Below are 15,492 nucleotides of genomic sequence, written 5' to 3'. Positions count from 1 at the left end.
TTGATGGGCTTAGCGCAGGACTGGCTCATCCTATACCTGCCTGAATCTGCTTCTTTCTTCTGTAGCCCGGGGACATCTGGACCCTGCCAGACCAGTGTCACACAGTTACTTGCCTGCCAGATGGCCAGACCTTGCTGAAGAGTCATCGAGTCAACTGTGACCGAGGCCCGAGGCCATCATGTCCCAACAGCCAGCCCCCTCTCAGGGTGGAGGAGACTTGTGGCTGCCGCTGGACCTGCCCCTGTGAGTCCGATGCTTCATCAGCCTGGGTGGTGTTGCAGGGGCAGTGCTTTTAGCGTGGCTGTGCAGAGAGGTAGACCAGAAGCCCCTTTCCCTCCTCACTACATGTAGAATGCTACTTTCACTCATGTTCCCTCCCTCTTGTGTCTTTTGGATGTATGTTCATTCAGTCCCAGGGATCGGTGTTCTCCTCCTGTGTCTTTGGAAAGCACCTCCCCAGATAATACATAACCAGAAGGAAGAATTGATTGTTTCTTTCTCAATTTGGCTGTTGGCAAGTCATTAGAAGTCTATGCTGTAGAAGTAGAACAGTGAGAGGGACACCCCCAGAAAACTCTCCACTCACACCTGGAGCTGGATGGGAGTTGGGTGCCATGGTACATCATCACAGTGGCCTGGTTTATGAGGAGGACATAGTAAACTCCATCTTATGCAGCCCTGTGGAGGGCATTCATCCGTGGGGGGAGGGTTAGCCCCCGCCTCATGGTTGGGAGAAATGGCTGCATAGGTAATACGTACCCGGCATATAATTCCTGTGTTAAATAGATACAACCAGTGGGATAAAACCAAAACTGTATTTTATTCCTCGGCCTCCCTTGACAATTTATTTAGTAGGATAAATTATCTCCCTGGACTGGATGAGAATGCTACCAGACCTGTGTCATCTCTGTTTATTCATAAAGAGTTCTATGGTTACTTTAAGTTATAAAACAAAGGCTCAACTTGGTAATTAGGTGCCCACTCCTGTGTAATCACCAAAACCTTAACCTTGAGTTAGAGTTAAAACAGCTCCCTATTCCCAGTTTGTGCTGCCTGCCCCCAAGAAAGGGGTGTGTTCTGCCTCTCCCCCAGCTTGGGGAACCTTCTGAAGAAGGTTCTCCTGTGACTGGTGCTTCTGTGAGAGGGCTCTGTGCTCTCTGGCCTGGCAGGTGTTTAAGGTGACCACTTTACCTTGCCAGCTCTCAGAGGCTCCCCTGCTCTATTCCTCTGGTACTCAATCTTGGGGTGCAGAAGGATTCTGTATCGTTGGGCTGCCTGCTGTTTCCCCAAACAGCAGCAAGCCACATCTGGGCAATAGTAATAGCTTCTTTCTTTTACATTCTTCAGGTTAAGTTTCAGACACTGGTCCAGGGTCCCTGTAACTTCGTGATACACAAACCCATCTCTGGGAGTGGCCTCTTGAAAGTCCTGTTCACAAGGCTTGGTTGTCCCTAGTGGGGCACCTGCGGGTGTGAGACCCACAATGTAATAGGAACTCTGTACAAACAAATGTCTTCTTAAATCCAGTCCCTCAATACCCCTCTTGACTCCTTTTATAACCTTGACTCTTTATACTCTCTTTTATCAGAAGCAATAAAACTAGATTTGGGCTATTTTTTTAAGCATTTAAAGCATTTTAAAATTAAAAATATTTAAAACTTTTTATTTTGGACAATTTCAGGTTTACAAAAAAAGCTGCACAAATGATACAAAGAATTCCTGAGTATCTTCATCCAGCTTGGTGTATCTTATATAATCACAGTATAATGATCAAAATCAGGAATTAACATCCATAAAGTACACCTGTAAACATCTTACTCAGTTTTTATCAGTTGTCCCACTCATGTCCTTTGTTCAGAGGTAGGATTCAATTCAGAATCCCACATGACATTAAGTCGTCATGTTTCTGTAGTCTCCTTCGATCTACAACAGATCCTAAGTATTTCTTTGATGTTTATGACCTTGACATTTTTGAAGAGTTCTGGCTAGTAATTTTGTAGAATGTCCCTCAATTTGGGTTAGATTTAGGTAACACATTTTGTTAAGAATACCCCGGAAGACATGCTGTATCTTTTTTGGTTTGTCAAGAGGAGACACAGGATATCAATTTATCTCATTACAGGTGACGTTAAGTTTGATCACTTGGTTTAGGTGATATTTACCAGATTTTTCCACTGTAAAAATTACCGTTTTCCTCCTCGTAATTAATAATGATCATATACAGAGATATTCTGAAACTATGGAAATATACTTTTACCCACTAAGTTTACCATGCATTGATGATCCTCACCTGAAACAGTTTTTATTGTGTTTGCCAGATAGTGATTTTTGATTTCCATCATCGCCTCCACATTTACTAGTTGGAATTCCATTGAAAGGAAGAACTTTTCCTTCTCTGTCATTGATTAATTCAGTTAATTATTTGTATCAATATGGGCTCATTGGTTCTTATTCTATGGGGTATAATCAATTACTAGCATTATTTATTTTCTTGGTTGATGGTCTCAGATGTGGCTAATGGGAACCCTTTCAATTTGACTCTTGTGTCCTTTTGACATGTCTACCTCCCTCTCTCACACGGTAAGGAGTCTGGCTCTCATTATCCACGATATATTTATACGTTGGCTTAATCCCAGAATACACATAAAGTAGTTTCAGAATTGCTAACCAATGCCTGGATGAAAAACAAATCTAACAAGAGTACAGTATTCATATGCAATTCTTTTTGTCTTTTGCCTTTAGTACATAGTACATTCCCCCCAACCCCACCTGTATCATTTAGATTAGTTTCTCCCCTAACAGTGTAGTTATGTTATTTATTACCATGATTTCAATTTGTTTCTGTTTGTATTTCGTTTTGGGTTTCCCTCATCCCCATCCTTGTTGAGTTTATTCATTTTTTCTTGTACGTGAATTACTAACATTGCCCCAAATGTGAGAATGTACAGAAAAGTTTATTCAGAGTGTCACTCCACTCTTCCCATCCCTCCGTGCTTTCTACTAGTTTCCACTTATGTTCCCTGCAGGTAACCAGTCTCATTCATTTCAGGTTCATCCTTCTTCACAAATGAGCTTTGCCTTTTTTGCTTACAAACATAGTCCAGAAATCCTCCCTACCAGTTCAAAGACAGCAGAGGGCATAGGAGAGGACCACAGAAGTGAAGTAATTTATCCAAGGTCACAGTATAAGCACAGGGTGGAACAGAATTCAGTCTTGAGTTTCTCTGGCTCTGAAGCACCCACTTCATGGTAACAGTTTATGTGACGCTGGGCAGAGCCATTCTCACTAGCTTGCCACGTGTGAGCTAATACTTCTTTGCCTGTAACTTGTGACATCCTCATAGCAGAGGGGCTGATCTCCTAAAGACGTGACACTTTCCATAGCTGGAGTGTTGGGAACCACTTGCTGCATGGGCATCAAGTGCCCCTCGGGAGTGACTGACTGCTCCGGGTCTCGGGGGATTTTGAGTCGAAGAGCTCCAGGCAGGCTGCTCAGCTCTGACAGATGGTACATCCAGGCTCTTCATTTGTTAGTGGCTGTGCTGCTTGACGCACAGGCCACGGATGCAGGTGGAGGTTGCCTGGACCTGGTATGAGCTAGGGACATCAGTGCAGCCTCACAGACCACTGAGCCTGCCTCTCAGTCCTTGGGCTTTTATTTACCCACCACCATAGCTGTGGTCACAGATGCTCTGGAAAGCTCATCTCCAACTTCCTTTAGGTCTAAGATTAGCTTTCAAATCATGCATGGCAGTGGTGCCTTCCATGGGAGGGTTTTACAGAATCATCTTATGCAGATGCAAGATGATGAGTGTTTCCAAGTGGTGTTTTAACAGGACCCTTGAGAATTTGCTGATCGTGTGAATGAATGAGTGGCAAATGAGGGAGTGTGGAGACCCAATCATTTGTTTTGGCTTCAGAAATATTTCTCTCGTGTGATCATCTCTTAAGGGATCAAGTCAACATGGCCACTTGTACAATTAGAAACTTGGCAGCTGAGAGGACACATGTGTCTTTAGGTGAACTTTCTTTACAATGAGCTCATAAGCTCATGATATGCTTAGATCCTCATGATTTCAACAAGTCATAACAACCCTGAAACTTAACTTTGTTTCCTGAGCCAAAGCATCCCTGTAGAGGAGATCATTCACTTTACACGTTAACATTTTTTGGAAGTATGGTTGTATAATTTTCCATGTTTTTTTGTGATACTTGTCCTTCTAAACCTTCTCTAGAAAAATATTTAATGGCCAAGTGTTACTTAGCTAAGCCACTCTCTCTACCTCTCATAATTTCAGATTCCTAATCTGTAAAAAGGAGGAAGTTAGACTACATGACCTCAAAGGGCCCATTCTGCGCTCAACTCTATTTATCTGTTTGCAACATGGTAACATCTGCCTCTTTGCATGTGTGGGAGTTTGGATAATGTCACATCCATCCTTTGCTCTCCCCTGTTCAGGTGTGTGCATGGGCAGCTCTACCCGGCACATTGTGACCTTTGATGGACAGAATTTCAAGCTGACTGGCAGTTGTTCCTATGTCCTCTTTCAAAACAAGGAGCAGGACCTGGAGGTGATTCTCCATAATGGTGCCTGCATCCCTGAGACGAGGCAGGCCTGCATGAAGTCCATTGAGGTGAAACATGACGGCCTCTCAGTTGAGCTCCACAGTGACATGCAGGTGAGAGGTGCTTTCTGTGGGTCCCATGCAAGGCAGCAACAGAACCCCCAAGAAGCCTCTGGTGGCACTTGGTTTTAGCTGGTGTGTCTGTTAGGGACACACCAGCTTCTGCCCCACCAGCAGAGCACCACCTTCTTAGGAGAAGCTTATTTTCATCTCCCTTGTGGCATGATTTCATGTTGTTCTGGGCCCAGATTTGGAAGAAAGGATCCATTTTAGAGGTAGCATTACATTACAAATCTAGTGCTGGTTTCTGGTGCTGGCAGAAAATTGGGAGAGACACCAGAGCTGTTTACCCAGCAGGCATGATGAACCCAGTGCACAGGACCTGTGCGTTTTCCAAAGGAGAATATTTAGGATCTACATTAGGGCCTTTGAAAATATTTAGGGCCTGATCAAAACGTATGGCTCCAAAATTTGAGAGGAAAGCTGCAACACTGATAAAAATAAATGTTTGTTTACAAAAGGCTACATATGACAACTTCTTGTTCATTTAGAAATCACAAATATTTCATTATGTGAAAGTAACTTGTAGTAACCTTCTTCTCATTTTGTAAGAATTTCTGAATATGCACATTCATTGCTGAAATGACTAGCTATGGCTAGTCCTATATTAAATGAGTAGCTCAAGCCCAAAATTTTAAAATCAAAAGGATAAAAAGCCTTCCAAAACCTTTAACAGCAAAAATTATATTCACCCTGGGACTTTTAGTGTGTTTGATATGATGTATAATGGGGCCTCCAAAGAGCTGGTGACCAAAAATACGCATACATACATACATACATACATACATACATGGACTTAACATAGTCCTGTGAGATGCTCCTGGAGACACCGCCCTGATGAACTGACAAAAGGCAACTTTCTCAGTGTTTCTGGAAGGGGTTGCCCTTCCCTGTTGAATGTACACAGACTCAAGGCTGGCTTTAACCCCTGGGCTTTCAGGCCATCTGTATAGGATTGTAATGCTCTGTTCTCCCATCAAGCTCTGCAAAGCCCCTTCATCTTAGAAGAGCTGCTGTCAGATATCAGAGTTTGTGGATGACACTGGAGTTGAATGTGGCAGAAGCATAGGGACTATCAGTAACCTCAGGAAGAAGCGAAGATGAAATTCTAAGATTCTTTATTGTGATGACCACTGATGAGTCATTTTCTTCTTTGGGCAGCTGACAGTGAATGGAAGACTGGTCTCTGTCCCATATGTGGGTGGGGACATAGAAGTCAATGTCTATGGCACCATCATGTATGAGATGAGATTCAACCATCTTGGCCACATCTTCACATTCACTCCACAAAACAATGAGTTCCAGCTGCAGCTCAGCCCCAAGACCTTTGCTTCGAAGATGTATGGTCTCTGTGGTGAGAACATTCTCCTGACTGTCCCCCCTTTGCATTTATAAACCTTCGCTCTAGTCTCAGGACTCTTGACTGCTTGTGTTTCTGGGTCCGGTTGGTTATAAGTTTCAGACGCTGGTGGGGATGGAGAACGGCCAGGTCTCTAGCATCAGTAGGTGGGCACCCAGGGCTAACAATCTTGTCTTTCCTCGTTTGTGTAGGGATCTGCGATGAGAACGGGGCCAATGACTTCATGCTGAGGGATGGCACGGTCACCACAGACTGGAAGGTGCTCATCCAGGAATGGACGGTACAGCAGCCAGGGAAGACGTGCCAGCCTGTTCCCGAGGAACAGTGTCCTGTCTCCAGCAGTTCCCACTGCCAGCTCCTCCTCTCAGCCCTGTTTGCGGAATGCCACCAGCTCCTGGCACCAGCCACCTTTTACGCCATGTGCCAGCAGGACAGTTGCCACCAGGAGCAAGTGTGTGAGACCATTGCCCTGTACGCCCACCTCTGTCGGACCAAAGGAGTCTGTGTTGACTGGAGGAGGAGTAATTTCTGTGGTGAGTCTCCACATGCGTCCTCCTGAAGTCGGGAAGACCAACTAATCATGGGCTTGCTCAACCTCTTGGAGCCTCAGATTCTTTTTCTGGGTGATAAAGATAAAAATCCCTGCTTTTCCTATTATGTAGGATCCCATTTAGGATCAAATAAGATGGTAGATGTTTAAGTCATTTGAGTGCAGGATTTCTGTGCAAATGAAGGCATTTCTACAGTTCAGACAGATGTGACTTTAATGTATCAGACACCTATAGGCATCAGCAAAGTACAGAATGACCAGCCATATTGAGTTTGAAATTCCACCAGGTTTAGCAAATGCTCACAGAGTAAGCCATGCCTGAGCAGGGTTTTGAAGTGTGAGTGGCTTTTGCCACTGAATATTAAGACATGTCTTAATAACAGATACCACGGGATTGCTAGTGTAGTTACCTCCCCAAGTTCAGTTCCCCTACTTGGACTTGGCATTTGTAATTTAACATGTGGGGGGTACCATGATGAATCAGATGCCTCAGGGGGTGCTGGAGTGACAAGAACACTGAACTTCAGCATCCTCAGTTACTGAATATGATCCCTGACTTTTTCTGGAGGGAAATCAATATATGCAAACATCTCAGAGTCTCGGAGTTTATTATCCTAGAGCTGTTACAGATCTCACCTGTGGCTGGAGGACTTGGGCACCCTAGTCCCAGCTCAGCAGGTGACCAGCTGTTCTCTATCTGGACCTTGCTTTCTGCATCTCAGAATAGGATCATGGGCCTAGACAATCCCTGGGTTCCTTCCAGCCCTGGTGTTCTGAGTCCATTAGATGGTAGTGTCTCCTTTCAACCTGCCTATAGATCAAGGAGCAAATGATAGTTTCTGAGTTAGCCACAGTCCTTTTCTGCATACTAATTTCTTTGTCTACCCCTGGCTACTTATTGTGCATTCACAGGAAAATGCTTGGTGCTCTAAATCCTTAGACAGTCCTGCCCCCTGCCTTGGCACCATGAGAACATTAGGAAGGGGTTGAGCAGGGCCAGAGTCGGACAAGTGAATCATCTTGTAGCTTTTCTCCAGGCAACTCTTCATAGCTGTGGATTCCTTATTTAATTTAAGAGGATTTTTAAAGGAATAAATGCACCTATATTTAAAAGAAAGACCCATAAGACTTCCCAAGGATATACAGGCTAACATCATCAGTTAGGGCTAAGTTTGACTCAAGTAACAGACAAGGAAAATTCTGTCACACAACTGATCAGAGGGAGGTGGCTCCAGCTCTTTCTGGGTCTCAAACTGGGCTCTAGTTTTTTACTCTGTTCTCACTTGGGCGTGTTTTTTCCCTATGGTTAAAGATGGAGCTCTAGCTATCACATCCAGGTTCCAAATGGCAGCATGAGGGAAGAAGGGAAAAAGGACAAAGGATATGGAGAGATGTCTTTTTAAAAAGATTCCTCCTGAAACCAATACTATACTATATGTTAACTAACTTGAATTTAAATAAAATCTTCGAAGAAAAAAAAAAAGGGAAAAAAAGATGTGGTATGTATATATATAATGGAATATTAGCCATCAAAAAAAATGAAATCTTGCCATTCGCAATGATGTGGATAGAGCTAGAGCGTATTATGCTACGTGAAAGCAGTCAGAGAAAGACAAATACCATATGATTTCACTTACATGTGGAATTTATGAAACAAAATAGAAGAACATGGGAAGGGAAAAGAAAAAGAGGGAAGCAAACCATAACAGACTTAACTATAGAGAACGAACTGAGGGTTGCTGGAGGGGAGGTGGGTCGGGGGGGGGTGGGCTAAATGGGTGATGGGCATTAAGGAGGGCGCTTGTTGATATGAGCCCTGGGTGTTATGTGTAAATGATGAATCACTAAATTCTAGTCCTGAAACCAATATTACATTATATGTTAGCTAACTACAATTTAAATAAAAATTTGAAACAAAAAAAGTTAAAAAAAATAGAATAGAATAGGATAGAAAATAGAGCACATTCTATGCAGTATTCTGTGAAACTTACTTGATATCTATCTATCTATTCCTGGTCTATGATGTAAAATGTATTTCTTACTATATTCATTGTCAAAAAAGTTCGAATGGTACTGAATTAAGTGATTCTCCTTGAAAAAAAAACCAGGACTTAGTGACATGATTACGTTAAGCTGCAAAGGAGGTCGGGGGATGTAGTCTTTATGCTGTGGTCGTGTGTCTAGCTTAAAGGTCTATTTCTATGGAAAACGGAGAGAATAAAAGTGGGTAGAAATAGTCATTTCCACCCCAGCACATTTGTCAGATCATCAACCTCTTTGAATCAGCTGTGCCTCTGTTTCCCTGTTGGTGTGGGCTGAGTGTGACCTCATTCTCTGTTTGTAGCTATGTCATGCCCACCATCCCTGATGTATAACCACTGTGAGCGTGGCTGCCCCCAGCTCTGTGAGGGCAATACGAGCTCCTGTGGGGACCATCCCTCAGAAGGCTGCTTCTGTCCCCCACATCAAGTCCTGCTGGAAGGTAGCTGTGTCCCCAAGGAGGCCTGTACCCAGTGTGTCAGTGAGGATGGAGTCCGGCACCAGGTAGGAGCCCTGGCCTTTTACCTCCTGTGGGGCTGCTTCTGTCTCGGGTCAGTAGGGTGAAGTGTTCACCAGTGATTGTCCACACCACCCCCCAAACTGTGGCAGCAAGGGTCAACTCTTAAGGGGATCATTGAAGGATAGGGAAGCAGTTTGGCATAATGGCTTTGGAGCCAGATACATCTCGGTTCAAATCCTGGGTCTGTCATATAGCAGCTGTGTGAAAACCCCCCAGAGTATTAACAACATATTACTACAAGTACTCCTACTGTTATCGTCATTATATTCATGTAAGGGGAAAGCTATAGGAACCCAGAAGGGGATGGGGAGAGAATATTTTACATGGTGATGTCTGCTATTATGAAGATATATTGTATACCTTGCATTGTACTAAGCACTCTATATTCATTATCTCAGCATTATTTCAAGGTGTGTTTTGCAGGGTATTAACAGTTACCTGTGGTCAAGAGAGCTTAAAGAGCACTAGCTAAATAGGTTTCTTTATTGTAGGACTCGGTAGAGCTTTTCATGCACTAATGTATAGTGCCAGTGGTTAGGAGGGACTTTGCTTCTCAAACTTATCTGACCATGGAACTTGTGTGTGTGGCCAAGTGAGCGAATGTGTGTCTGTGTGTGTATGGCATCCTCTTGGATCAGGGTTCCACAGAACACACTGGGATGTCTTACATCATCTTATAAAGACTTAACAAACATTTTAAGAGAAAACCAAGACTTAAAGAGCTTACTTTGCCCATGGACACGGTTTGTAAATGATGGAGGTGAGAATTAGACTCAGTATTTAAAACTCTGGCTCCAAAGAGCGTGCTCTTTCCGATGTATGAAAACGCATTTTTGCTAGGTCTTCTTTGGGCTCATTTGCTTGGGAATTGAGTAATTGAGTAATTAATTGAGTAATTAATTCTTTTAGCCCCTTAGAATTTGTCGAGTCCATTTTGAAAGAATATTTACCAGAGTCTCCCCCATCTTGGCCTGAGATGGCGGTCATGTCTTCAAAGGTGACAAAATGTACATTTGTAGTATCTGGGTAGTGTCTGTCTGTGCACATGTGAATGTGTGCAGTGGTCCTGTCCTTCATCTCTGATAGTGATACTACAGAGCATGGTACAGGGAGAACAGATCTGGCTTCCAGCAAAGGAGAGTGTATTCTCTGATCAGGGACTACACCCAAGATCTAACATCTCCATCATTACCAGGGAGGACTTTTATCACTGAGTGAACCAGCTGAGGTGACTTACTAGATTTAATCACAGCTCAGAGAACTCATGGTAGAGCTAGCTGACCAATCTAGAGAATGACAAAAACAATAATTTCAATAACTACACTATTCTCTCCCTGACATTGTAAGACAGGAAATGGACCATTTCCCTTGATTCTCCCCCAAACCCCATAGGGTCATTATTACATTATTACATTATTACTATTACATTGAATAGGTGAGGACACTGAGGCTCAGATGGCATGAGGAGATTATGCTGGGATTCCTATCCACCACACTAGGTCATCCCATAATGTTCTAGCCCTGCCATTGATCCCCTTGGAACTGCGAGCTACACTTCGAGCTAACTGTTTTCAAGTATGCGTGGGCGATCATCCAGCTATTACTGGATGGCTCTCATCTGCTCTGTTTTCTCACTGGGCTTTATCTGAGTGGACCCCATTTGTTCTCATCGTGAAGTAGATGAGTTAGGAGGGTGAAGATGGACCACTCATCCAGTATTGCTGTATTTGACCTTGCCGACTGAAGTAACTACCTGTATCATCTTACTCTCCAAAACAAGTAAATAAAACCTTACCTTGCTGTCCCTGATCTGCACAGCTCCTGGATGCCCTCCTGCTGGGTTCGAAGGTTACGAACCATTTATGTGTGGTGCCAGCACCCGGTGGTAGTTTCAGGCCAGATTTGCTGTTAGTGGTAAGGTACTCTCAGAGGGAGGCAGAAATGGGCCCTACCCTCTTCTTTGGCATTCTGTGATGAGAAGGAAGCTCAAGTTTGCAAAGCAGTTCTGGCTCTGTGACTGTCCTTATGCTGTAGGGTGTGGAGAGCTAGAAGCTTGTGAACTTTATCTTAGTGTCTCCACCCACCCCCTCTGACTCTATTTCTCCTCACTGGTCCCCTCACCTTCTGCCCAACACATTGGAATATGCATTTGAGTTGTGTGAAGAATGCTTCCAAATAGTGCAATATTTTGGACACAGAAACAGTCTCTCAAATATATTTCAGAACCAAGGGACATTAAAATTAGTTAATCAAAAACTATGAAGGAAACAAAGCCAGTTTCAGTTTATTTCAGAAAATACAGTTTAAATGGATGAAAACAAATATCTTATCAGGCTCCTTGCAATTTCCATTTTTCCATGGAAAGCAGGGAAAGAATAAAAATCTAACATAAAGGACATTTCCATGAAATGAAATTTCTTTAACAGAAAAATAAAGCCTAGACAACTTTTCTTCAGGGAAATAATCCAGGGTATAAATCTCTGGTGGTAACTTCGGAAGGGCAAAATATTTACCAGTTTCCATAGCTCTTGTTTATTTTACAAAACGCAGTGTAAACACGTGAGCCTTTGTGGCCGGCTCAGAGGGGATCCAGGGCCTAGCACCAGCTGTCCCTCTGTGGTTGGGGGCTGTGCGGGGCAGCAAGGACTGCCTCCATCTCCCCGGACGGAGCTCCTGGAGCCTGCGTTTCCCCCCTGGTCTCCGCTGTTCCGTGGCAGCCCAGTGCTTACATTTTACCTGCATCTCCTCTCAGGTCCTTGGCTGTGGTGGATGGTGCATGGTGACTTGCTGTGTCCCTTCTCTGACCTGGGGCTTTGAAGACTTGAGTTTTCTCTTACCAGCTGGCTCACATGCCTGTTCTCTCCTGGAAATAGTCACGCCCCACCCTGGAACCCTGTGAGACAGGACTGGCTGGAGTTGGCCTGTCCTGGTGCAAGAGTGCCCCCTGGTGCCGTGTTTGCTGCATAACCGGACAGGTTGGGCAGCTGCGGGGGCTGCTGGTGCTTTTAGTTAAGCATTAGCCAGAAAGATCTTTTTCAGGAGCCATAGACTCTGTCCCCTGCCTCCAGCACGCCTCATTAAAGCTTCCTGGGGAAATGAAAATCTCTGGAAAAGGAGGTTTAACACCTGATTTTGGTCATCTATTGTGGTGTTGTCCACTCTCAGGATCATGGGAAAGTTGTATTATTTATTCTTGACTTTAGATATCTAAAGTTCACATTTAAAAAGAGGAGGGGCGCCTGGGTGGCTCAGTTGGTTAGGTGTCCGACTTTGGCTCAGGTGATGATTTTGTGGTTTGTGAGTTTGAGCCCCACATCAGGCTCTGTGCTGACAGCTCAGAGCCTGGAGACTGCTTCGGATTCTGTGTCTCCCTCTCTCTCTTTCTCTGCCCTTCTCCTGCTTGCACTCTGTCTCTCTCTCTAAAAAATAAATAAACTTAAAAAAACTATTAAAAAATTAAAAAAAATAAGGGGGAAAAACCCCAAGACATATAAAAAATATGATCCTCTCCTTTCTTCTTTCATCACCTGTGCCATTTAAATGTGTAAACATAGATCCCTTGATTTGCCATTTTCTTTGCATCCCTGTCAGTGCAAAAAGCAGGAAAGAGGCAGAACAGAGAGAGAGGCCTGGGGAGATGTGAGAGGTCCCCCTCCTCCTTCCATTCCCAGGCCTCTGAGGCCAGCACCCTGTGCCTCTGGGACCTTCCCAGCCCCTAGGAGAGCCCTGGTTTCCTGTGCTAGTCCCTCCCTTTTCCATCCTGCTCACTGTCACCAGGGCTGTTCATATTTGACACTCTTCTCTTTGAGGCGGGGTCCTGCTCAACAGAGCTTCCGGGCTGCAGTTATCCTCCAAGTTAAACACAGCCCTCTGGAGCCGACAGTGAAGGCCTCTACGGTTGTCTGGTGACTGCAAGGACGTTCTGTCTTCTGTTCCCACCTGGAATCCCTTTTCCTTTTCTCTGCCTGGGTCCTTCCCACTCAGCACAGGTGCATCTTTGTGGGGCCTTCCTGGAGCACCCCAGCATCTGTGAACATTTCTTTTGCACTGCTGTGGCTCTTCTATTTCTCATTTTTTTTTCTATTTCTCATTTTTATTTTTTATTTTTTTTTTTTAAATTTTTTTTCAACGTTTTTTATTTATTTTTGGGACAGAGAGAGACAGAGCATGAACGGGGGAGGGGCAGAGAGAGAGGGAGACACAGAATCGGAAACAGGCTCCAGGCTCTGAGCCATCAGCCCAGAGCCTGACGCGGGGCTCGAACTCACGGACCGCGAGATCATGACCTGGCTGAAGTGGGACGCTTAGCCGACTGCGCCACCCAGGCGCCCCTCTATTTCTCATTTTTTTTTTTTTAAAAATTTTTTTTTTTTTTTTCAACGTTTATTTATTTTTGGGACAGAGAGAGACAGAGCATGAACGGGGGAGGGGCAGAGAGAGAGGGAGACACAGAATCAGAAGCAGGCTCCAGGCTCTGAGCCATCAGCCCAGAGCCCGACGCGGGGCTCGAACTCACGGACCGCGAGATCGTGACCTGGCTGAAGTCGGATGCTTAACCGACTGCGCCACCCAGGCGCCCCATCTATTTCTCATTTTTAAAAGCAGCTTTATTGAGGTATAGTTTACATGCAGTCAACAGTACCTATGTAAAGTGTACAATTTGATGAGTTTTGATGTGTGCACACACCCATCACCACAATCAAGATAATCAACATTGCCATCAGCCCCAAAAGTTTCCTTATGCCTCTTTTTAATACATCCCCAACCCCCATCTCCCACCCCCACGCAGCCACTGCTCTGCTTTCTGTCACTATAGATTCGTTTACATTTTCTGGAATTTTCCATAAATGGAATCATGCAAGGGGTGCTCCTTTTTTGCCTGTCTTCTTTCACTCAGCATGATACCTTGGAGATCCATCCATGTTGCATGTTTCCATAGTTTGTTTCCATGGCTGAGTCACATGCCATGCTGTGAATGTATCACAGTTCTTTTATCTCATTCAACTTTTCATCGGTGAGTCTTATTTCCTCAATTTGAGTGTCAGCCATTTGAGGCTGGGAGCGTGTGCGTATTTGGTCCCCACCACTCCTGCAGCGCCCCCCGGCAGTGTGACCTGCCCATGGCAGGCAGTGTGATTACCAAAGAGAGAGGCAGCTGTAGTTAGTACAGAAAGCATGTGGTGTCTGGGGCCAGAATGCCAGGTTCAAATCCTGGGATGTAGCACCTGGTCAAGTTCCTTGTCTGTGTCTCCATTTCATCGTTTGTAAGTGTAGATAATGCCAGTACTTACCTGATAGGGGTATTGTAAGGAATATAAAGTGAATAAATGTTAAGTTCTTAGAAAGATATCTTGAACCTATTTAATGCTAGTTCTTGGTGGGAGGCAGTAGAGCATGGTGTTAAAAAGATGGGTTCTGGGTTCAAATCCAAGCTCTGCAGCTGTGATGGTGTGATCCTAAGCAGGTGCCAGCTTTCTCCTTTGACAAGTGGGGATGGTAAAAATATCCTCACTAGAGGGCTGCAGTGAGGATTAAATGAGGCATTTATAGGAGCGCCTGGGTGACTCAGTCGATTGTCTGACTCTTGGTTTCGGCTCAGGTCATCATCTCCCGGTTCGTGAGTTCTAGCCCCGCATCAGGCTCTGCACTGACAGCGTGAAGCCTGCTTGGGATTCTCTCTGTCTCCCTCTCTCTCTGCCCCTCCCTGCTCACGCTGTTCCTGTCTCTTTCAAAATAAATAAACTTAACAAAATAAATAAAAACATTAAAAAATAAAAAAAAATAAGTCATTTATATAAAGTACATAAAACCATGGTACATAGCATATGCTCTTTAGATGTTGGCTGTTATTACTTACTGAGTGAAGGGAAGGTGTTAAGGGTCACAGGTAAGAGGGTTACTCCTGGAGGAGGACCGGCAGCTTGGGGGAAGGGTGTTTTCCTTGAAGACCTCTGATCTCCCTTCTTCTCGGCTGACTGATTGCTGGCCATGGAAGCAGATGGAATAAATAAAACCTTCTTGACCTGGGAATTTGTTAGAGGTCTTTGAGCTACTGGATAAGAGTATGTTAATTCAGGGGCAGGTAATTTAAGGTGAATTTCATTTTAACTCTGAATGTGACTCACTGGCTGAGTGTAGGGGGATGCCTGCTCCCGGCTCTGTGGTCCGGTCCCTGTCCGTGCTGGTCACAGTCTGCCCTGCCATAGCCGTCCTGTGAGGAGGCCTGAGTGCCCTCCCTTTCGTGGGTGGGAAACTGGCCTGGGGAGCGAGGCCCACGTAGGAGTTCAGGTCTCCCTGACCTCACAGCCCTCCTGCAGTGGGGCCGCCTGCCAACTC

General features: G+C 44.7%; 1 protein-coding gene across 1 annotated transcript in view; it reads left to right on the top strand.

Moving 5' to 3' along the window:
- The window catches only part of VWF (von Willebrand factor), a 138,115-nt gene that overhangs the window by 97,326 nt on the left and 25,297 nt on the right, over positions 1-15,492 (top strand). Inside the window, exons 34-38 of the mRNA XM_030321487.1 lie at positions 66-243; positions 4,460-4,680; positions 5,848-6,040; positions 6,238-6,579; positions 8,941-9,140. Coding sequence (XP_030177347.1) covers positions 66-243; positions 4,460-4,680; positions 5,848-6,040; positions 6,238-6,579; positions 8,941-9,140 — 1,134 coding nt within the window. The remainder of the gene's footprint in view (positions 1-65; positions 244-4,459; positions 4,681-5,847; positions 6,041-6,237; positions 6,580-8,940; positions 9,141-15,492) is intronic.

This window comes from Lynx canadensis, chromosome B4 (assembly GCF_007474595.2).
Source record: "Lynx canadensis isolate LIC74 chromosome B4, mLynCan4.pri.v2, whole genome shotgun sequence".
Classification (NCBI taxonomy): Eukaryota; Metazoa; Chordata; class Mammalia; order Carnivora; family Felidae; genus Lynx; species Lynx canadensis.
The sequence above is the reverse complement of the archived record's forward strand: the minus strand, read 5'-3'. Positions and strand labels throughout refer to the sequence as shown.